Source organism: Pseudophryne corroboree, chromosome 12, assembly GCF_028390025.1.
Source record: "Pseudophryne corroboree isolate aPseCor3 chromosome 12, aPseCor3.hap2, whole genome shotgun sequence".
In the NCBI taxonomy this organism is placed as follows: Eukaryota; Metazoa; Chordata; class Amphibia; order Anura; family Myobatrachidae; genus Pseudophryne; species Pseudophryne corroboree.
The window spans coordinates 120,461,398-120,486,000 of record NC_086455.1 but is presented as its reverse complement, the minus strand read 5'-3'; the positions used below and the strand labels follow the sequence as shown (position 1 = coordinate 120,486,000).

Sequence of the window (24,603 nt, the reverse complement as noted above, 5' to 3'; positions counted from 1 at the left end):
TAACGTGTTTGCGGAAGCACAGGTGGCTCATAAATTGGGCAAAATCGTCTCTAGTTCCATCACAGCAGATGACTCACTTGGGGGCTGTACTGGATTCAAGCCTTAGAGTATTTTTACCTCTGAACAGATATCCAAAGTTCAGTCAAGGATTCAGGAGCTGCTACACAGTCAAAGGGTATCCATTCACGTAGCAATGGGTGTGATGGGATTGATGGTGTCAACATTAGACATGGTGGAGTATGCTCAGTTCCACTCAAGGCCTCTGCAGTACCTGGTCCTTTCCAAATGGAATGGGTTTCATCAGATGATAAAAATGCAGACTATGGTCCTTACATTGGAAGTAAGGAGGTCCTTAGCCTGGAGGCTACAGACATCCCATCTGGACAAGGGGAGACCCTTTTGGATATCAGATTGGAAAATTCTGACAACAGATGCCAGTCTCCAGGGCTGGGGAGCAGTGTCAGGAAGGTTTCGTTTCCAGGGGCAATGGACCAAGGAAGAAGGTTGACTGCCAATAAATAAAATTATACATGGCACTGATTCAGGCAAAGGACATCCTTCAGGGAAAACCAGTTCAGATCCGCTCAGACAATGCCAACCTCAACCATCAGGGAGGAACTTGCAGCCAAATAGCTATGAAGGAGGTAAGTCACACACTAAAGTGGGCAGAACTTCATTACCAGCCTTGTCCGCAGTGTTCGTTTGGGAATCCTAAACTGGGAAGTGGATTTTCTCAGTGGACACGCCATTCAGGCAAGCGAATCGGCTCTACACCCAGAGGTCTTCCAGGCTCTAGTCGACAAGTTTATCTTTATCTTGCAGTGTCCATAGGTACATAGTTACATTACGGCCCCTACAGTGTCTGTACTACTGACAGAGAGCCGACCTGCATGTGCAGGAAACTGTCTCTGCCCTCCATTGCTAACTGGAGCCCCAAGCCAGAGCTGTGCTTAAAGGATTCAACCAGCAGCCGGGAGCATCCTAATAAGGAGAGGTATATGTGTAGTACCTATGGGCACTGCAAGATAAAGAGCCTTTATTATCACTATGCTGTGAGATTTCCAGAAAGAACATTCTCTCTGTGCACAGAGTTATAAAACTGCAGCGTTCTAGTTGCAAGTGAACCATCATAATCAGCATTAAAATGATTAATATTTGCTGCTTTATGGACAAATCCTTGAATAAGCCTCCTGGGGAGTGGTGATTTATACAAAAGCTCATATTATATAGCATTTTATATGTTGTGAGTTTTTAATATGTTTTCTCTAACGTCCTAGTGGATGCTGGGGACTCCGTCAGGACCATGGGGATTAGCGGCTCCGCAGGAGACAGGGCACAAAAGTAAGCTTTTAGGATCACATGGTGTGTACTGGCTCCTCCCCCTATGACCCTCCTCCAAGCCTCAGTTAGGTTTTTGTGCCCGTCCGAGCAGGGTGCAATCTAGGTGGCTCTCCTAAAGAGCTGCTTAGGAAAAGTTTTTTATTTTCAGTGAGTCCTGCTGGCAACAGGCTCACTGCATCGAGGGACTTAGGGGAGAGATTTCAACTCACCTGCGTGCAGGATGGATTGGAATCTTAGGCTACTGGACATAGCTTCAGAGGGAGTCGGAACACAGGTCACCCTGGGGTTCGTCCCGGAGCCGCGCCGCTGATCCCCCTTACAGATGCTGAAGATCGGAGGTCCGGAAACAGGCGGCAGAAGACTCTTCAGTCTTCATGAAGGTAGCGCACAGCACGGCAGCTGTGCGCCATTGTTGCTACACACTTCACACTGACCAGTCACGGAGGGTGCAGGGCGCTGCTGGGGGCGCCCTGGGCAGCAATATTAAATACCTTTGATGGCAAAGAATACATCACATATAGCCATTAAGGCTATATGTATGTATTTAACCCAGGCCAGATATCTCAAAACCCGGGAGGAAAGCCCGCCGAAAAGGGGGCGGAGCTTATTCTCCTCAGCACTCAGCGCCATTTTCCTGCTCAGCTCCGCTGTGAGGAAGGCTCCCAGGACTCTCCCCTGCACTGCACTACAGAAACAGGGTAACAAAGAGAAGGGGGGGCATATTTTGGCGATATTTATATATTAAAAGCGCTTATAACAGAAACAACACCTTTTAGGGTTGTTTATATACATTTTATAGCGCTTTTGGTGTGTGCTGGCAAACTCTCCCTCTGTCTCCCCAAAGGGCTAAGGGGGTCCTGTCTTCGATAAGAGCATTCCCTGTGTGTCGGTACGTGTGTGTCGACATGTATGAGGACGATGTTGGTGTGGAGGCAGAGCAATTGCCGGTAATGGTGATGTCACCCCCTAGGGAGTCGACACCGGAATGGATGGCTTTAGTTATGGAATTACGTGATAATGTTAGTACATTACAAAAGTCAGTGGACGAAATGAGACGGCCGGAAAACCAGTTAGTACCGGCTCAGGCGTCTCAGACACCGTCAGGGGCTGTAAAACGTCCCTTACCTCAGTCAGTCGACACAGGTACCGACACAGATGAATCTAGTGTCGACGGTGAAGAAACAAACGTATTTTCCAATAGGGCCACACGTTATATGATCACGGCAATGAAGGAGGCTTTGCAGATCTCTGATACTGCAGGTACCTCAAAAAGGGGTATTATGTGGGGGGTAAAAAAAACTACCTGTAGCTTTTCCAGAATCAGAGGAATTGAATGACGTGTGTGATGAAGCGTGGGTTAACCCAGATAGAAAACTGCTAATTTCTAAGAAGTTATTGGCATTATACCCTTTCCCACCAGAGGTTAGGGCGCGCTGGGAAACACCCCCTAGGGTGGATAAAGCGCTCACACGTCTATCAAAACAAGTGGCGTTGCCGTCTCCTGATACGGCCGCCCTCAAGGATCCAGCAGATAGGAGGCTGGAAACTACCCTGAAGAGTATATACACACATACTGGTGTTATACTGCGACCAGCAATAGCCTCAGCCTGGATGTGCAGTGCTGGGGTAGTGTGGTTGGATTCCCTGACTGAAAATATTGATACCCTGGATAGGGACAGTATTTTATTGACTCTAGAGCAATTAAAGGATGCGTTTCTTTATATAATAGATGCTCAGAGGGATATTTGCACTCTGGCATCGAGAGTAAGTGCGATGTCCATATCTGCCAGAAGAAGTTTATGGACGCGACAGTGGTCAGGTGATGCGGATTCCAAAAGGCATATGGAAGTTTTGCCATATAAAGGAGAGGAATTGTTTGGGGTCGGTCTATCGGATCTGGTGGCCACGGCAACTGCCGGCAAATCCACTTTTTTACCTCAGACCCCCTCCCAACAGAAAAAGACACCGTCTTTTCAGCCGCAGTCCTTTCGCTCCTATAAAAACAAGCGGGCAAAAGGACAGTCTTATCTGCCCCGAGGCAGAGGAAAGGGTAAGAGAGGGCAGCAAGCAGCCCCTGCCCAGGACCAGAAGCCCGCCCCGGGTTCTACAAAGCCATCAGCATGACGCTGGGGCTTTACAAGCGGACTCAGGAGTGGTCGGGGGTCGACTAAAGATTTTCAGCAATCAGTGGGCTCGCTCACAGGTGGACCCGTGGATCCTGCAGATAGTATCTCAGGGTTACATGTTGGAATTCGAAAGGTCTCCCCCTCGCCGGTTCCTAAAGTCTGCTTTACCAACGTCTCCCTCAGAAAGGGCGACGGTATTGGAAGCCATTCACAAGCTGTATTCTCAGCAGGTGATAGTCAAAGTACCCCTCCTACAACAGGGAAAGGGGTATTATTCCACACTATTTGTGGTACCGAAGCCGGACGGTTCGGTAAGACCTATTCTAAATCTGAAATCCTTGAACCTGTACATACAAAAATTCAAGTTCAAGATGGAGTCACTCAGAGCAGTGATAGCGAATCTGGAAGAAGGGGACTTCATGGTGTCCCTGGACATAAAAGATGCTTATCTGCATGTCCCAATTTACCCCTCACACCAAGGGTATCTCAGGTTCGTGATACAAGACTGTCATTATCAGTTTCAAACGCTGCCGTTTGGTTTGTCCACGGCACCTCGGGTCTTTACCAAGGTAATGACCGAAATGATGGTTCTTCTACGAAGAAAAGGCGTATTAATTATCCCTTACTTGGACGATCTCCTGATAAGGGCAAAGTCCAGAGAACAGCTGGAAGTCGATGTAGCACTAACCCAAGTAGTGCTTCAACAACACGGGTGGATTCTGAATCTTCCAAAATCTCAATTGACCCCGACTACACGTCTGCTGTTCCTGGGAATGATTCTGGACACGGTTCAGAAAAAGGTTTTTTTCCCGGAGGAGAAAGCAAGGGAGTTATCCGAACTTGTCAGGAACCTCCTAAAACCAGGAAATGTGTCAGTACATCAATGCACAAGAGTCCTGGGAAAGATGGTGGCTTCTTACGAAGCAATTCCATTCGGCAGATTCCATGCACGAACATTTCAGTAGGATCTGCTGGACAAATGGTCCGGATCGCATCTGCACATGCATCAGCGGATAACACTGTCACCAAGAACAAGGTTGTCTCTCCTGTGGTGGTTGCAGAGTGCCCATCTGTTAGAGGGCCGCAGGTTCGGCATACAGGACTGGGTCCTGGTGACTACGGATGCCAGCCTACGGGGCTGGGGAGCAGTCACACAGGGAAGAAACTTCCAGGGTGTATGGTCAAACCTGGAGACGTCTCTTCACATAAATATACTGGAGCTAAGAGCGATCTACAATGCTCTAAGCTTGGCGAAACCGCTGCTTCAGGGTCAGCCGGTGTTGATCCAGTCGGACAACATCACGGCAGTCGCCCACGTAAACAGACAAGGCGGCACGAGAAGCAGAAGAGCAATGACAGAAGCTGCAAGGATTCTTCGCTGGGCGGAAAATCATGTCATAGCACTGTCAGCAGTGTTCATCCCGGGAGTGGACAACTGGGAAGCAGACTTCCTCAGCAGACACGACCTTCATCCGGGAGAGTGGGGACTTCATCCGGAAGTTTTCCACATGATTGTGAACCGTTGGGAAAAACCAAAGGTGGATATGATGGCGTCTCGCCTCAACAAAAAACTGGACAGATATTGCGCCAGGTCAAGAGACCCTCAGGCAATAGCTGTGGACGCTCTGGTAACACCGTGGGTGTACCAGTCAGTGTATGTGTTTCCTCCTCTGCCTCTCATACCAAAGGTACTGAGAATTATTCGGAAAAGGGGAGTAAGAACAATACTAGTGGCTCCGGATTGGCCAAGAAGAACTTGGTATCCGGAACTTCAAGAGATGCTCACGGAGGATCCGTGGCCTCTACCTCTAAGAAGGGATCTGCTTCAGCAGGGACCTTGTATGTTCCAAGACTTACCGCGACTGCGTTTGACGGCATGGCGGTTGAACGCCGGATTCTAAAAGAAAAGGGCATTCCAGAGGAAGTTATTCCTACCTTGATTAAAGCTAGGAAGGAAGTGACCGCACAACATTATCACCGCATTTGGAGAAAATATGTTGCGTGGTGTGAGGCCAAGAAGGCCCCAACGGAAGAATTTCAATTGGGTCGATTCCTACATTTCCTGCAGGCAGGATTGTCTATGGGCCTCAAATTGGGGTCTATTAAGGTTCAAATTTCGGCCTTATCGATTTTCTTCCAGAAAGAATTGGCTTCAGTGCCTGAAGTACAAACTTTTGTCAAGGGTGTACTACATATACAGCCACCGATTGTGCCCCCAGTGGCACCGTGGGATCTAAACGTAGTTTTGGATTTTCTCAAATCCCATTGGTTTGAGCCTCTCAAATCTGTAGATTTGAAGTATCTTACATGGAAAGTAACCATGCTACTGGCCCTGGCTTCAGCCAGGAGAGTTTCAGAGTTGGCGGCTTTATAGTACAAAAGCCCATATCTGATTTTCCATTCGGACAGGGCAGAACTGCGGACACGTCCTCAATTTCTCCCTAAAGTGGTTTCAGCGTTTCACTTGAACCAGCCTATTGTGGTGCCTGCGGCTACTAGCGACTTGGAGGACTCCAAGTTACTGGACGTTGTCAGAGCCCTGAAAATATATATTTCAAGGACAGCTGGAGTCAGAAAATCTGACTCGTTGTTTATATTGTATGCACCTAACAAGATGGGTGCTCCTGCGTCTAAACAGACGATTGCTCGTTGGATCTGTAGCACAATCCAACTTGCACATTCTGTGGCAGGCCTGCCACAGCCTAAAACTGTAAATGCCCACTCCACAAGGAAGGTGGGCTCATCTTGGGCGGCTGCCCGAGGGGTCTCGGCATTGCAACTCTGCCGAGCAGCTACGTGGTCAGGGGAGAACACGTTTGTAAAATTTTACAAATTTGATACTCTGGCTAAAGAGGACCTGGAGTTCTCTCATTCGGTGCTGCAGAGTCATCCGCACTCTCCCGCCCGTTTGGGAGCTTTGGTATAATCCCCATGGTCCTGACGGAGTCCCCAGCATCCACTAGGACGTTAGAGAAAATAAGAATTTACTTACCGATAATTCTATTTCTCATAGTCCGTAGTGGATGCTGGGCGCCCATCCCAAGTGCGGATTGTCTGCAGTACTTGTACATAGTTATTGTTACAAAAATCGGGTTATTATTGTTGTGAGCCATCTTTTCAGAGGCTACTTCGTTGTTATCATACTGTTAACTGGGTTCAAATCACAAGTTGTACGGTGTGATTGGTGTGGCTGGTATGAGTCTTACCCGGGATTCAAGATCCTTCCTTATTGTGTACGCTCGTCCGGGCACAGTACCTAACTGAGGCTTGGAGGAGGGTCATAGGGGGAGGAGCCAGTATACACCATGTGATCCTAAAAGCTTACTTTTGTGCCCTGTCTCCTGCGGAGCCGCTAATCCCCATGGTCCTGACGGAGTCCCCAGCATCCACTACGGACTATGAGAAATAGAATTATCGGTAAGTAAATTCTTATTTTCTGTCCAGTCGACTGTGTGGTATATGATATTAATATTTTAGTAAATTGAAATTGTGTTTTTTAATACTTTACAAGCGCATGTGTCATTGATTTCTCTCTGAGTTGTGTTTTTCTTTTAAGGGGTTGAGTATTCACCTCTCTGACACAGCTGCTAGGTAAAGGGATTTTTTACAGGGTAAACCAGGCGCTCTGTAATTTTTCTGTCTGTTTCATTTTATATATACCAGAAATAAGATGAAATTGAGGAGTGCATTGAGAGCACATTATCTCAAATAGTGTTTGGTTTCGGCCAAATAAAAGAGGAAGTGGCGGACCTGCAAAAAGCGCCAATGGTCAGTATGGCAGAGAGCAAATTCAGTTCTAAGGTCATCGAAAGGATTTAACCTTGCACGCTGACATGAGACTACCAAGTATATCCAGCCCTGCAACATTCCAAGAGCAAAAATTAGCTGGTCGCGTGCCAGGAAGAAAGAAAGAGGATTATAGAGGATGGACGTGAGTGGAGAGATAGCAGTTGATATACACGAGATGTCATACGTCTCCAGAGATCAAGTAATGGGCCTATGGTATTATGTAGAATATATGGGGCACTCTGGCACCAAGGAAGGTAGCGCAAAGGGACCTTAGAGGCCAAGTCCTCTATCGAAACCCACTGCTTCTGTCCCTGTCCTGCTCCATGCCAAGATCATGTTAGGTGCTATATAATAACTGGAGAACTTTTGAAGCTGCTTGCTGCCTGATGTTTCTGTCAGAAGAGTACTGTATTTTTGAACCTCTGTCTTCCTTATCCCCATACAAATTGTAGTACAGAGAGGAAGTTGGAGGGAACCTTGACTGGAAGAGCCTAAATCAAGTACAGAACTCATGGAAGAATATTTATCTTAATTATATTTCTCTTTCATCCAGTAGGGGACCGTGGAGCATAGACAGTGGGTATAGACAGGTGGATAATTTGAGCCTGGCACTTTAATTTTTTTCAGGAAGTGTAGCTGACCACTCCCTACTATATCCCTGCAAGCCCAGTTTAGATTAGTGCCTTAAGGAGCCATGTCCAACAAGGGCGGTCTCCATCCCATTTTACATTTTGTTTTATTTCACTGAAGACTTCAAAAGGCAGGCTGCATGCTGCTACAGTCTGTCTGCAACAGGGAAAGCCTCCAGGGGAACCCTTCACAGCTTATTGAAAAGCTTGTAAACGGGCCACATGAGAGACCATAACTGGAGGATCTTCCCTTATAGCACATTGGGCTGCTGGGATAGGGTAGCAATTTGTTTACCCGGGGTACTTCCTGCTTTCCATAACCGTTCAGTTAAGTGTTCCGACGGGGCAAAACTTAACTGTAACTGCCTTTCGGCGTTTAAATAACTGAGCCTTCTTTGGAGGAGGAGCAGGTTCTTCCTCATCTGTTTGGAGAATAGATTTGACCGATTGTTACCAGAGCAGATACATTCAGGGAGGACTGACTCTCTTTAGAAAAGATTTCTTCCTCCTCTGCCTCTCCATATGAGATCTCAGAATCTGACAGCTGTGTAGATTGTGATGATGGCACAGCGCGCTAAACTGTTTTAGCGGACAAGGGTTTGTTACCCCGTAACATGTTGAATTGTAGACAATGTATTAGCTAGACTCTGTGCTGAGATAGTCAATGCATCTATCCAGGTAGGAATTATAGCAGAGACTGGGATAGTTGTTTGTAATTGCTGTGGAAAACCCATGGAGGGGGAGGGGGCACTGAGTGTTATCCGGGCAGTCAGCTATCTGTGGCTGGAGCTATGAAAAGGATGCCCACGGGGGATCCTGCACGGAAGCTGGAGGGGTTGGATGGATTGAGAGGAAGCTGCACACAAACCATCCTGAGTAATGTCCTGAGGGGTTAATCCCGCTTAACAGGATTTACATGAGACCAGCACATGTGTCTCTTTGGGAGTGCTACCTTTGCTAGACATATGTACAATAATGAGGTAACACACTATATGGCAGTGTGTAACCAGTGTAGTCTGTGACCATCTTCACATGCACTGTTAGCGGTGAAGCATGTAAAATCCCCAAACACCTGTTTTAAGGGTTTTAGGAATAAAGGGACAGGAATAAGCTGACAGACAAAAAAAAGTATCCGATCTAGCATAAGCCACAGACAATGCAGAAATATATACAATTTAACTGCCATAGGCACTATATCAACTACGCAGACCATGTGGCTGGTAGGAAGAAGTACTTGTCTAACCTGACTCCGAAGAGAGTTAAATAGGGAGACTGGAGCCAACATTCCCGGAGACCTGCATGCCTAAAGATGGCTGCCAAGTCTCTAAAGGGGAGGAGCAGCTCAGAGGTGCGGGCATACCTGTGTAGAATGGCGCCCTGAGCCGGGAGAAGGCTTGCCTCCTCTGTCTGGCATCAACCACTGGTACCCTGGCTTCATTAAATGGTGCCTGCGCCAGCCCCTGGTGGTCTCCCAAGACCGGAGGTTTAGGACTGCTACTAAACGCGGGTATCATGAACAGGAGCGAGCCCCCATGTGCCAGCTTGCAGTCCAGGGTCCGCTTGTGGTGCTTATGCTATTTGCATTCCCAGGTGCCCCATCGGGAGTACCTAGCCTGGGGCTAGAGTCTGTGCACCGCCAGCGGGTGGTGGTGGAGCTTGTGGAGCTTGCAGCGCTGGCGTCCCATAGACTGCCTAGGCGCTGCTTGCTCAAATAAAATAAGGTGAAAATAAAAGAAATCATAAAAAAGAAAGCTTTGGGCTTCTTAAAAGCAGCTCACCGTCGGAACTAAACTGAAACTGAAGAGCCTGAGCAAGGGGGCGGGGTATAGTGGAAAGGACTGGAGCATCTTGGGATACCTAAAAGCTTAACTGTTAGGTACCTGGTCCTATACCACCACCTACAGCCAATTGTCTCCCCTATGGAGCCCAAAGAAGAAACAATGTTCTGAATGGTTTTGAAGGAAAAAAATGGTCAGTTAAATGGTTAGTAGTTGTCTTCTGAATTTCTCAATAAGAAATTTTTGGTCTTGATACTCTAGGGCAGACCTGTGGCTCTCCAGATGTTGTGAAACTACACATCCCAGCATGTCCTGTCAGTTTTAGCATTCCCTAATAGCAAAACTGTGGCAATCCATGATGGGACTTGTAGTTTTACAACAGCTGGAGAGCCACAGGTTGGCCAGGCCTGCTCTAGGGAGCCATTATTCAAAAATGTTTTGTAACCACTGAGATAAGAGGTGCAAGTCAAAGAAAAGTCTTATTTTTAAATATACAATCGGAAAAACAGTTTGAAATATATCCTTATAAAACCCTTATGAATAATTGATACACTTTTTTAGTTGACCTAAAATAGAAGTGATGTTGTATTAACCTTTACTATGTTATTAAGTGCATAGTATCCTTATCAGTAGAGTTGTTTTTAATAAGAAATGTATATTTTTATTTTTTAAAAGATCCTCATGCAATGTTTCAGAATGTTGACGTCCAGGATCATTGATTTTGGTGTTTGCACAACTCTTCTTTTCTCCTTCCTCCAATATAGGGGTCACAGTTACTGTGGGGTACCATGAGCCTGGGCATTTAACATCATGTTATTTTATTTTAAACCTAATAGCTAAAGCTTCTCTCTCCCTCCAGATGAATTTAAGTGCCCAAAGAGTTGGACAAGCTTCTACTGTGGAGTTGGATCTGGGATCCCTGTATGAAGCATTTTATTTCTGTTATTTTTCAACTTCAGGCTGCTAGTTCAGCTTGCCTCACTCCCCTAGTCAGAAAGGGTGCTGTATGGTGCACCCCAGAGGAGAGGGAGGTGATGGGATGTTACTGTAGGTAGCTCTGCCATTTACAAGATGGCCTCCACAGTAGGAGTGTTTATGTTGTGCTTGGGTTACTTAACAATCATTTATTAGTTATCCAGTCTTCTGTCCACACATTTACCAAGCTTTATTGTTCAAGGATAAATGCTTTGGACATAACGTTTTGTGTATAACCAGGTCTAAGCATAACCTTCTTCAAGGTACAGCTTTGTGATGGCCCTGTAATAGTAGTAAGGTCCCCAGATTAGATCAAATCGAAAGCATTTTTGTTATATTATTATTCATATTATTGTAATTAATACTCACTATTAAATCCATTTCTTCAAATAAATCTTTTGTGTTCCCTATCCTTTGTCGCTTTGTAATGTATAAACTGGGCAGAGGAAGGACCTTAAGTCTTCAAAGCAATGTGAAGTTTTAAGTGAGTTCCTAGCCCTCAACGCAACCCCATGGTAGCAGTGTCCCACAGATGGACTATAAGAGATGATTTTATAGAAACATAGAATTTGTCGGCAGATAAGAACCACTTGGCCCATCTAGTCATCCCCTTTTTTTTTTTTTAATATTCTTTTTATCTCTAACCTTATTATTTTAATTGTGAGTACCAAAAAACTGTGCAATATATGGGCCTGTCCAGGGCTTCTGAATTTATCTGAGAGATTGCAATGGAATTTGGAAGCATGCTGTATTATTGCAATCCACAAACATTAACAGTCTGGTGAACGTTAGACGAATGAAAACAAAGGTCTGTACTTCTCCCATGTGCCATATACATTTTATTAAATATCCTGTTTTGAATATCCTGTTAGAGAGGTAACTAGGAAGTATCTTACTACAGCTTTAACTGGATTACTGACAATTTCACATTTTCATTTTCAGTACATGGAACGTTTCACAGCCACGCGAAAGAAGTTTGTGTGATTAGACAATGTCTGCTGGGTAGTCAACACTTAGCTGCAACAACTTACCTGCCGGATAGACAGGGCCATCGCTGGACATAGGCCTGCTTCCTGGGGCTCACAGTTTCTTAAATGAGAGAGTACTCACTTGCAAACACAGCCTGGACGTTGGGGGCGACGGAGTATGGGTGAGCTATTATGGCTCGAAGAGACACTGCTTTTAATGAAAGCTGTATGTGGTTTGGGTTGGTTAATTTCATAAACTGTGAGTTTATACAGTTACACTCAGATTGAGCATGCAATAAAATGCTTAGTTAACTAATGGACAATTGCCATATTATAAAATAATTTGTTGTTAGATATGAAAAAACAAACTTAATTACTAGGTCACTATTTATTTAATTCCAGGGGTTATCAGATTTTAACCAAACTTCTAGTCAGCATAAGCCAAACAGCAATTATAACTTATTTTGTCATTTACACTTACCATTAAATGTGCATTTCTTTAAAACTGAATATAATTTCAAATATAAAAGTTTTCAACAATAGACTGGTTAATTACTTAACATTTGAATTCATCTGCCATATATAAGGTGAGGAGAGACTGAAGCATCACAATTTCACTGGTATAACACAATGTAGAGGAAGGCCTATATTTTATTAGGGTGTAAGTGGTGTCTCTTGCCAAGTGCTGAGTCTACTGCTCTTTGAGGGGACTTTCAGGCCAGGGAGCCTTTATTAATGAAACCACTCACCTCACTTGGAGGCAGATGTATTAACCTGGAGAAGGCATGTCAGGTCTCTGGATTTGTCTGTCCCCGGCGGGGGTGCTAGTGGGTCAGTGTTGGTGCGATGTACAAAGCGGGGAGGCAATATGAAAGTCCGGCGCATAAGCGCTGATGTTTATTATACAGGAATCACAGAGTAGATGGTATAGCAGTGAATGACAAACTGAAACCAGGCAATAAAGTAACAGTGATTGGTATTGAATCCAAAACAACTGAAAAGTCTCTTGCAACAGAAATATAAAGTGACTTGATGCTGAATGTGAAGGAAATAAACAGAACTCCGGTAAAACTTGTAAAAAACACAGTCTCTGTATAACAAAGTCCTTATGGCCACACTAGGCCCAAGCAGGAGACAGTCTCTATGCAATGAGATGATATACTTGCAGAGATGCACAGATGGTATGCAATTAGCAGTGCACAGGTAATAATGAATGCAACACCTGAGGAGAGTCTCTTACTGCTTGATGAGCTGGTAACCGGCTGTGGATGAAGAAAACAGGAGAGCTGTAGTGAGATGAGATGACTGGAGATAACCACGGGGAATCGCTGGAAACAGGAACACAGGAGTCCGGATAACAAGGCACACTGAATGTGACTCGTTGTCTGAGGCAATGTGAGTGAGCCACGGACTGGGAGTTATACCCATGGCTCTGCAGTGATTGGTCACTGAACTCTGGGTGGAGACACAGCGCTGGATTGCACACCCGGATCAGCTGAGTGCAGGAGTCATGGCAACGACCTCACAGGCAGGACGCCGGCACACAGCAGGATGCACACAGGACCGGACTCAGAGGTACTCAGCAATGCGGAAGGTGACGCCTGCGGTCCTCACACACATGCAGCCGCAACTGGGGCCATGACCTCCGGAGGCCTGCACACCAGCGCGCTGGAAGGTGAGACGTAGCAGAGCGCCGATTCCTGACAAGGCATAAGGAAGTGATAAACCAGTGATATGTGCAAGGTGATACACACACCAGCCAATCAGCTCCAATTTGTAAATTAACAGTTAGGATCTGATTGGCTGGTGCCTTTATCACCTTGCACATATCACTGGTTTATCACTTCCTTATGCCTTCTCCAGGTTAATACATCTGCCCCTTGCTTCTTTATGCTCTCGGCTGTGTGATTATGGTCCATTGTCCAACTACAAAATAAACTCACACAAAACTAAGACCCTTCCCATAAGCTCTGACCCACTTACACTCCCTAAGTCTACCTACAGCATCCATTGGTGCTCCTGCACCTTAAAGTATCTGGTTATCCACCTTACCCCCATTTTAGGACCAGCATTTCTCTGCAAACTTCCCACCACTATTGGAGGACCATCGTGAGGGATCAGATAAATTGGAAAATATGCAGAGAGCGCTTTTTTTGTATAGGAATTATGACAATTACAGTGATCGTGCAGAGTCCAAAATAAGTGGGTCCCAGGGACCCCTCACTTTAAAAAATTGGGGTCCTACCTGTCCTTTTCTGGGTCCCATCGGAATGAAGGTTTCTCTAACGTTCTAGTGGATGCTGGGGACTCCGTAAGGACTATGGGGAATAGACGGGCTCCGCAGGAGACGGGGCACTTTAAGAAAGAATTAGGAATACTGGTGTGCACTGGCTCCTCCCTCTATATCCCTCCTCCAGACCTCAGTTTGAATCCGTGCCCGGACGAGCTGGGTGCTACTTAGTGAGCTCTCCTGAGCTTGCTATAAGAAAGTATTTTGTTAGGTTTTTTTATTTTCAGAGAAATCTGCTGGCAAAAGGCTCTGCTACGTGGGACTGAGGGGAGAGAAGCAGCCCTACTCACTGAAGATAGGTCCTGCTTCTTAGGCTACTGGACACCTTTAGCTCCAGGGGGATCGTACACAGGATCGCACCCTTTGTCATCTGATCCCGGAGCCGCGCCGCCGTCCCCCTCGCAGAGCCGAAAGACAGAAGCCGGTGAAAGAAGCAAGAAGACTTCAAAATCGGCGGCAGAAGACTCCAGTCTTCACTGAGGTAGAGCACAGCACCGCAGCTGTGCGCCATTGCTCCCACATTAAACCCGCATACTCCGGTCACTGTAGGGTGCAGGGCGCAGGGGGGGCGCCCTGGGCAGCAATTAGAGACCTCTTGGCAAAAGTTGGGCATATATACAGTTGGGCACTGTGTATGTATGCATGAGCCCCCGCCATAATTCTACACAGAAAAGCGGGACAGAAGCACGCCGCTGAGGGGGTGGGGCTTCTTCCTCAGCACTCACCAGCGCCATTTTCTCTCCACAGATCCGCTGAGAGGAAGCTCCCCAGGCTCTCCCCTGCAAAAACACGGTAGAAGAGGGTAAAAAGAGAGGGGGGGCACATAAATTAGGCGCAAAAACATTATATACAGCAGCTACTGGGTTAACACTAAGTTACTGTGTGATTCCTGGGACATATAGCGCTGGGGTGTGTGCTGGCATACTCTCTCTGTCTCTCCAAAAAGCCTTGTGGGGGAACTGTCTTCAAAAAGAGCATCCCCTGTGTGGGTGTGTGTGGTGTGTCGGTACGCTTATGTCGACATGTTTGACGAGGAAGGCTGTGTGGAAGCAGGGCAGGAGCAAATGAATGTGGGGTCGGCGCCGACACCTGATTGGATGGATATGTGGAAGGTTTTAAATGATAATGTTAATTCCTTGCATAAAAGGTTGGATAAAGCTGAAACCTTAGGACAGTCATGGTCTCAGCCCATGCCTGATCCTATGTCGCAGAGGCCGTCAGGATCTCAGAAGCGCCCACTATCCCAAATTGTTGACACAGATATCGACACGGATTCTGACTCCAGTGTCGATGGCGACGATGCAAAGTTACAGCCTAAATTGGCTAAAGCCATCCCTTATATGATTATAGCAATAAAGGATGTGTTGCACATCACAGAGGAAACCCCAGTCCCTGACAAGAGGGTTCATATGTATGGGGAAAAGAGGCAGGTGGTGACCTTTCCCCCTTCACATGAGCTAAATGAGTTATGTGAAAAGGCTTGGGAATCTCCAGATAAAAAACTACAGATTTCCAAACGGATGCTTATGGCGTATCCTTTCCCGCCAACGGACAACTTACGCTGGGAATCCTCCCCTAGGGTGGACAAATCGAGGTGCGTCCTTTCTTGCCAGAGGCAGAAGCAGAGGAAATTAGCTGCATTACACAGCTAGTTCCCAGGAACAGAAGTCCTCCCTGGCTTCCACTAAATCCACCGCATGACGCTGGGGCTCCTCAGGCGGAGCTAGGCCCGGTGGGGGCACGTGTCCGAAATTTCAGGCACAAGTGGGTTCACTCCCAGGTGGATCCCTGGGCACTAGAGATTGTGTCTCAGGGATACAAGCTGGAATTCGAAGAGATGCCCCCTCACCGATACCTCAAATCGGCCTTGCCAGCTTCCCCCTTAGAGAGGGAAATAGTGTTAGCTGCAATTCACAAATTGTATCTTCAGCAGGTGGTGGTCAAGGTTCCCCTCCTTCAACAAGGAAAGGGTTATTATTATTATTTCTCTATCGTCCTAGTGGATGCTGGGGTTCCTGAAAGGACCATGGGGAACAGCGGCTCCGCAGGAGACAGGGCACAAAAAGTAAAGCTTTAGGATCAGGTGGTGTGCACTGGCTCCTCCCCCTATGACCCTCCTCCAAGCCTCAGTTAGATTTTTGTGCCCGGCCGAGAAGGGTGCAATCTAGGTGGCTCTCCTAAAGAGCTGCTTAGAAAAGTTTAGCTTAGGTTTTTTATTTTACAGTGAGTCCTGCTGGCAACAGGATCACTGCAACGAGGGACTTAGGGGAGAAGAAGTGAACTCACCTGCGTGCAGGATGGATTGGCTTCTTGGCTACTGGACATTAGCTCCAGAGGGACGATCACAGGTACAGCCTGGATGGTCACCGGAGCCTCGCCGCCGGCCCCCTTGCAGATGCTGAAACGAGAAGAGGTCCAGAATCGGCGGCAGAAGACTCCTCAGTCTTCTTAAGGTAGCGCACAGCACTGCAGCTGTGCGCCATTTTCCTCTCAGCACACTTCACACGGCAGTCACTGAGGGTGCAGGGCGCTGGGAGGGGGGCGCCCTGGGAGGCAAATGAAAACCTTTTTTGGCTAAAAATACCTCACATATAGCCTCCGGGGGCTATATGGAGATATTTAACCCCTGCCAGAATCCGTTAAGAGCGGGAGACGAGGCCGCCGAAAAAGGGGCGGGGCCTATCTCCTCAGCACACAGCGCCATTTTCCCTCACAGAAAGGCTGGAGGGAAGGCTCCCAGGCTCTCCCCTGCACTGCACTACAGAAACAGGGTTAAAACAGAGAGGGGGGGCACTAATTTGGCGTTAGAAATATATAAAAAAGATGCTATAAGGGAAAACACTTATATAAGGTTGTCCCTATATAATTATAGCGTTTTTGGTGTGTGCTGGCAAACTCTCCCTCTGTCTCTCCAAAGGGCTAGTAGGTCCTGTCCTCTATCAGAGCATTCCCTGTGTGTGTGCTGTGTGTCGGTACGTGTGTGTCGACATGTATGAGGACGATGTTGGTGAGGAGGCGGAGCAATTGCCTGTAATGGTGATGTCACTCTCTAGGGAGTCGACACCGGAATGGATGGCTTATTTAGGGAATTACGTGATAATGTCAACACGCGCCAAGGTCGGTTGACGACATGAGACGGCCGACAAACAATTAGTACCGGTCCAGACGTCTCAAAAACACCGTCAGGGGTTTTTAAAAAACGTATTCCTTATTAGGGCCACACGTTAAGGGCAATGAAGGAGGTGTTACATATTTCTGATACTACAAGTACCACAAAAGAGGGTATTATGTGGGATGTGAAAAAACTACCGTAGTTTTTCCTGAATCAGATAAATTAAATGAAGTGTGTGATGATGCGTGGGTTCCCCCCGATAGAAAATATGGGCGGTATACCCTTTCCCGCCAGAAGTTAGGGCGCGTTGGGAAACACCCCTTAGGGTGGATAAGGCGCTCACACGCTTATCAGAACAAGTGGCGGTACCGTCTATAGATAGGGCCGTCCTCAAGGAGCCAGCTGACAGGAGGCTGGAAAAATATCATAAAAAGTATATACACACATACTGGTGTTATACTGCGACCAGCGATCGCCTCAGCCTGGATGTGCAGAGCTGGGGTGGCTTGGTCGGATTCCCTGACTAAAAATATTGATACCCTTGACAGGGACAGTATTTTATTGACTATAGAGCATTTAAAGGATGTATTTCTATATATGCGAGATGCACAGAGGGATATTTGCACTCTGGCATCAAGAGTAAGTGCGATGTCCATATCTGCCAGAAGATGTTTATGGACACGACAGTGGTCAGGTGATGCAGATTCCAAACGGCACAAAGGTGTATTGCCGTATAAAGGAAGAGGAGTTATTTGGGGTCGGTCCATCGGACCTGGTGGCCACGGCAACTGCTGGAAAATCCACCGTTTTTACCCTAAGTCACATCTCTGCAGAAAAAGACACCGTCTTTTCAGCTTCAGTCCTTTCGTCCCTATAAGAGTCATATCTGCCCAGGGATAGAGGAAAGGGAAGAAGACTGCAGCAGGCAGCCCATTCCCAGGAACAGAAGCGTTCCAACCCTTCTGACAAGCTCTCAGCAGGACGCTGAGACCGTACAGGACCCCTGGATCCTACAAGTAGTATCCCAGGGGTACAGTTTGGAATGTCGAGACGTTTCCCCTGCGCAGGCTCCTGAAGGCTGCTTTACCAAGGTCTCCCTCCGACAAGGAGGCAGTATGGGAAAAAATTCACGAGCTGTATTCCCAGCAGGTGATAATTAAATTACCCCTCCTACAACAAGAAAAGGGGTATTATTCCACACTATATTGTGGTACTGAAGCCAGAAGGCTAGGTGAGACCTATTCTAAATCTAAAAAAATTTGAACACTTACAAAGGTTCAAATCAAGATGGAGTCACTCAGAGCAGTGATAACGAACCGGGAAGAAGGGGACTATCTGGTGTCCCGAGACATCAGGGATGCTTACCTCCATGTCCCAAATTTGCCCTTATCACTAAGGGTACCTCAGGTTCGTGGTACAGAACTGTCACTATCAGTTTCAGACGCTGCCGTTTGGATTGTCTACGGCACCCCGGGTCTTTACCAAGGTAATGGCCGAAATGATGGTTCTTCTTCGAAGAAAAGGCGTCTTAATTATCCCTTACTTGGACGATCTCCTGATAAGGGCAAAGTCCAGGGAACAGTTGGAGGTCGGAGTAGCACTATCTCGGATACTGTTACAACAGCAGGGGTGGATTCTAAAGATTCCAAAATCGCAGCTGATCCCGACAACAAGTCTCCTGTGCTTAGGGATGATTCTGGACACAGTCCAGAAAAAGGTGTTTCTCCCGGAAGAGAAAGCCAGGGAGTTATCCGAGCTAGTCAGGAACCTCCTAAAATCAGTGCATCATTGCACAAGGGCCATGGTAAAAAAAATGGTGACTTCCTTCGAAGCAATTCCAGTCGGCAGATTTCATGCAAGAACTTTTCAGTGGGATCTGCTGGACAAATGGTCCGGATCGCATCTTCAGATGCATCAGCGGATTACCCTATATCCAAGGACAAGGGTGTCTCTCCTGTGGTGGTTACAGAGTGCTCATCTTCTAGAGGGCCGCAGATTCGGCATTCAGTTTTGGATGTTGGTGACCACGGAGGCCAGCCCGAGAGGCTGGGGAGCAGTCACACAAGGAAAAAATTTCCAGGGAGTGTGATCAAGTCTGGAGATTTTTCTCCACATAAATATAGCTAAGGGTAAATTTATAATGCTCTAAGCTTAGCAAGACCTCTGCTTCAAGGTCAGCCGGTATTGATCCAGTGGGATAAAACATCACGGCAGTCGCCCACGTAAATAGACAGGGCGGCACAAGAAGCAGGAGGGCAGTGGCAAAAACTGCAAGGACTTTTCGCTGGGCGGAAAATCATGTGATAGCACTGTCAGCAGTGTTTCATTCCGGGAATGGAAACTGGGAAGCAGACTTCCTCAGTAGGCACAACCTCCACCCGGCAGAGTGGGAACTTCATGGGGAAGTTTTCCACATAATTGTAAACCGTTGGGAATTACCAAAGGTGGACATGATGGCGTCCCGTCTGAACAAAAACGGGACAGGTATTGCGCCAGGTTAAGAGACCCTCAGGCAATAGCTGTGGACGTTCTGGTAACACCGTGGGTGTACCAGTCGGTGTATGTGTTCCATCCTCTGCTTTTCATACCTAAGGTACTGAGAATTATAAGACGTAGAGGAGTAAGAACTATACTCATGGCTCCGGATTGGCCAAGAAGGACTTGGTACCCGGAACTTCAAGAGATGCTCACAGAGGACTTATGGCCTCTGCCGCTAAGAAGGGACTTGTTTCAGCAAGTACCATGTCTGTTCCAAGACTTACCGCAGCTGCGTTTGACGGCATGGCGGTGGAACGCCGGATCCTAAGGGAAAAGGCATTCAGGAAGAGGTCATTCCTACCCTGGTCAAAGCCAGAAAGGAGGTGACCGCACAACATTATCACCACATGTGGCGAAAATATGTTGCGTGGTGTGAGGCCAGGAAGGCCCCACGAAGAAATTTCAAATCGGTCGATTCCTGCATTTCTTGCAAACAGGAGTGTCTATGAGCCTCAAATTGGGGTCCATTAAGGTTCAAATTTCGGCCCTGTCGATTTTTCTTCCAGAAAGAAGTGGCTTCAGTTCCTGAAGTCCAGAAGTTTGTCAAGGGAGTATTGCATATACAACCCCCTTTTGTGCCTCCAGTGGCACTGTGGAATCTCAACGTAGTTCTGGGATTCCTCAAAACACATTGGTTTAAAACCAGTCAAATCTGTGGATTTGAAGCATCTCACATGAAAAGTGAACATGCTCTTGGACCTGGCCTGGACCAGGCGAGTGTCAAATTGGTGGTTTTTTTCTCAAAAAAGCCCATATCTGTTTGTCCATTCGGACAGGGCAGAGCTGCGGACTCGTCCCCAGTTCTCTCCCTAAGGTGGTGTCAGTGTTTCACCTGAACCAGCTTATTGTGGTGTCTTGCGCCTACTAGGGACTTGGAGGACTCCAAGTTGCTAGATGTGGTCAGGGCCCTGAAAATATAGGTTCCAGGACGGCTGGAGTCAGGAAAACTGACTTGCTGTTATCCTGTATGCACCCAACAAACTGGGTGCTCTTGCTTTTAAGCAGACTTTTGCTAGTTGGATGTGTAATACAATTCAGCTTGCACATTCTGTGGCAGGCCTGCCACAGCCAAAATATGTAAATGCCCATTCCACAAGGAAGGTGGGCTCATCTTGGGCGGCTGCCCGAGGGGTCTCGGCTTTACAACTTTGCCGAGCGGTTATCTAGTCAGGGGCAAACACGTTTGTAAAATCCTACAAATTTGATACCCTGGCTAAGGAGGACCTGGAGTTCTCTCATTCGGTGCTGCAGAGTCATCCGCACTCTCCCGCCCGTTTGGGAGCTTTGGTATAATCCCCATGGTCCTTTCAGGAACCCCAGCATCCACTAGGACGATAGAGAAAATAAGAATTTACTTACCGATAATTCTATTTCTCGGAGTCCGTAGTGGATGCTGGGCGCCCATCCCAAGTGCGGATTATCTGCATTACTTGTACATAGTTACAAAAATCGGGTTATTATTGTTGTGAGCCATCTTTTCAGAGGCTCCGCTGTTATCATACTGTTAACTGGGTTCAGATCACAGGTTGTACAGTGTGATTGGTGTGGCTGGTATGAGTCTTACCCGGGATTCATAAATCCTTCCTTATTGTGTACGCTCGTCCGGGCACAGTACCTAACTGAGGCTTGGAGGAGGGTCATAGGGGGAGGAGCCAGTGCACACCACCTGATCCTAAAGCTTTACTTTTTGTGCCCTGTCTCCTGCGGAGCCGCTGTTCCCCATGGTCCTTTCAGGAACCCCAGCATCCACTACGGACTCCGAGAAATAGAATTATCGGTAAGTAAATTCTTATTTATTCGACCATGTTTGTGGTACCGAAACCGGACGGTTCGGTCAGACCCATGTTGAATTTAAAATCCCTCAACATATACCTGAAAAAGTTCAAGTTCAAGATGGAATCGCTCAGAGCGGTCATCGCAAGCCTGGAAGGGGGGGGGGGTTTATGGTGTCTCTGGACATAAAGGATGCATACCTTCATGTCCCCATTTATCCACCTTATCAGGCGTACCTCAGATTTGTGGTACAGGATTGTCATTACCAATTCCAGACGTTGCCGTTTGGTCTCTCCACGGCACCGAGAATATTTACCAAGGTAATGGCGGAAATGATGGTGCTCCTGCGAAAGCAAGGGGTCACAATTATCCCATACTTGGACGATCTCCTCATAAAGGCGAGGTCCAGAGAGCAGTTGCTGATCAGCGTAGCACGCTCTCGGGAAGTGTTACAACAGCATGGCTGGATTCGAAATATTCCAAAGTCGCAGTTGATTCCTACGACTCGTCTGCCCTTCCTGGGCATGATTCTGGACACAGACCAGAAGAGGGTTTATCTCCCGATGGAGAAGGCTCAGGAGCTCATGACACTGATCAGAGACCTATTAAAACCAAAACAGGTGTCGGTGCATCACTGCACGCGAGTCCTGGGAAAGATGGTGGCATCATACGAGGCCAATCCCTTCGGCAGGTTCCATGCGAGGACCTTTCAATGGGATCTGTTGGACAAGTGGTCCAGATCACATCTACAGATGCATCGGCTGATCACCCTTTCCCCCAGGGCCAGGGTGTCTCTTCTGTGGTGGCTGTAGAGTGCTCACCTTCTCGAGGGCCGCAGATTCGGCATTCAGGACTGGGTCCTGGTGACCACGGATGCAAGCCTCCGAGGGTGGGGGGCAGTCACACAGGGGAGAAATTTCCAAGGTCTGTGGTCAAGTCAGGAGACTTGCCTTCACATCAATATCCTGGAACTAAGGGCCATATGCAACGCCCTAAGTGAAGCGGAGACCCTGCTTCGCGACCAATCGTGCTGATTCAGTCAGACAACATCACCGCAGTGGCTCATGTAAACCGCAAAAGCGGCACAAGGAGCAGGGTGGCGATGGCGGAAGCCACCAGAATTCTTCGCTGGGCGTAGAATCACGTAAGAGCACTGTCAGCAGTGTTCATTCCGGGAGTGGACAACTGGGAAGCAGACTTCCTCAGCAGGCACGATCTCCACCCGGGAGAGTGGGGACTTCATCAAGAAGTCTTTGCGCAGATTGCAAGTCGGTGGGAACTGCCACAGGTGGACATGATGGCATCCTGCCTCAACAAAAAGCTACAGAGGTATTGTGCCAGGTCAAGAGACCCTCAGGCGATAGCTGTAGACGCACTAGTGACACCGTGGGTGTTCCAGTCGGTTTATGTATTTCCTCCTCTTCCTCTCATACCCAAGGTGCTGAGAATCATAAGAAAAAGAGGTGTGAAAACAATACTCATTGTTCCGGATTGGCCAAGAAGGACTTGGTATCCAGAGCTGCAAGAAATGCTCACAGAGAACCCATGGCCTCTGCCTCTAAGACAGGACCTGTTGCAACAGGGGCCCTGTCTGTTCCAAGACTTACCGCGGCTGCGTTTGATGGCATGGCGGTTGAACGCCGGATCCTAGCAGAAAAAGGCATTCCGGATGAGGTTATTCCTACGCTGATAAAGGCTAGGAAGGACGTGACGGCTAAACATTATCACCGTATATGGCGAAAATATGTTGCTTGGTGTGAGGCCAGGAATGCCCCTACGGAGGAATTCCAGCTGGGCCGTTTCCTTCACTTCCTACAGTCGGGAGTGACTTTGGGCCTAAATTTGGGTTCCATTAAGGTCCAGATTTTGGCCCTATCCATTTTCTTTCAAAAAGAACTGGCTTCTCTTCCTGAAGTCCAGACGTTTGTAAAGGGAGTGCTGCATATTTAGCCTCCTTTTTGTGCCTCCAGTGGCACCTTGGGATCTTAACGTGGTGTTGAGTTTCCTGAAGTCACACTGGTTTGAGCCACTCAAAACCGTGGAGTTAAAATTTCTCACGTGGAAGGTGATCATGCTATTAGCCTTGGCTTCAGCTAGGCATGTGTCAGAATTAGCGGCTTTGTCGCATAAAAGCCCCTATCTGGTTTTCCATATGGACGGGGCAGAATTGCGGACCCGTCCACAATTTCTGCCAAAAGTGGTGTCATCCTTTCATATGAACCAACCTATTGTGGTGCCTGTGGCTACTCGTGACTTGGAGGATTCCGAGTTACTAGATGTGGTCAGGGCTTTGAAGGTTTATGTAGCCAGAACGGCTAGAGTCAGGAAAACTGAGTCGCTGTTTATCCTGTATGCGCCCAACAAGCTGGGTGCTCCTGCTTCAAAGCAAACTATTGCTCGCTGGATCTGTAACACGATTCAGCAGGCTCATTCTGCAGCTGGATTGCCGCTTCCAAAATCAATAAAAGCCCACTCCACAAGGAAGGTGGGCTCTTCTTAGGCGGCTGCCCGAGGGGTCTCGGCATTACAGCTTTGCCGAGCAGTTGCTTGGTCAGGTTTGAACACTTTTGCAAAGTTCTACAAGTTTGATACCCTGGCTGAGGAGGACCTTGTGTTTTGCTCATTCGGTGCTGCAGAGTCATCCACACTCTCCCGCCCGTTTGGGAGCTTTGGTATAATCCCCATGGTCCTTACGGAGTCCCCAGCATCCACTAGGACGTTAGAGAAAATAAGATTTTACTTACCGGTAAATCTATTTCTCGTAGTCCGTAGTGGATGCTGGGCGCCCGTCCCAAGTGCGGACTTCTTCTACAATACTTGTATATAGTTATTGCTTAAATAAGGGTTATGTTTGGTTGCATCAGGGTTGATCTGATGCTCCGTTGTTGTTCATACTGTTAACTGGGTAAGTTTATCACAAGTTATACGGTGTGACTGGTATGAGTCTTGCCCTGGATTCCAAAATCCTTTCCTTGTACTGTAAGCTCTTCTGGGCACAGTTTCTCTAACTGAGGTCTGGAGGAGGGACATAGCGGGAGGAGCCAGAGCACACCAGTATCCAAATTCTTTCTTAGAGTGCCCTGTCTCCTGCGGAGCCTGTCTATTCCCCCTTGGTCCTTACGGAGTCCCCAGCATCCACTACGGACTACGAGAAATAGATTTACCGGTAAGTAAAATCTTATTTTTTATTAATCTTAGTAATTATAAAAATATAAAAACACAGACTTGATTTGGACACTACAAAGTGTTGAAAGGGGGAGGATGGGGTGAAAATACTGCTGGGC

At 47.4% G+C, this 24,603-nt stretch overlaps 1 protein-coding gene across 4 annotated transcripts in view; it reads left to right on the top strand.

The window, feature by feature from the left end:
* LRRC57 (leucine rich repeat containing 57) overlaps nt 1-12,148 on the top strand; it is a 60,212-nt gene extending 48,064 nt beyond the window's left edge. For all 4 annotated transcript variants that reach the window (XM_063947933.1, XM_063947932.1, XM_063947935.1 and 1 more), the window contains exon 6: nt 11,581-12,148. In XM_063947933.1, the coding sequence (XP_063804003.1) occupies nt 11,581-11,622 (42 nt within the window). In that variant the 3' untranslated portion in view covers nt 11,623-12,148. The remainder of the gene's footprint in view (nt 1-11,580) is intronic.
* The last annotated feature ends 12,455 nt before the right edge of the window (nt 12,149-24,603 follow it).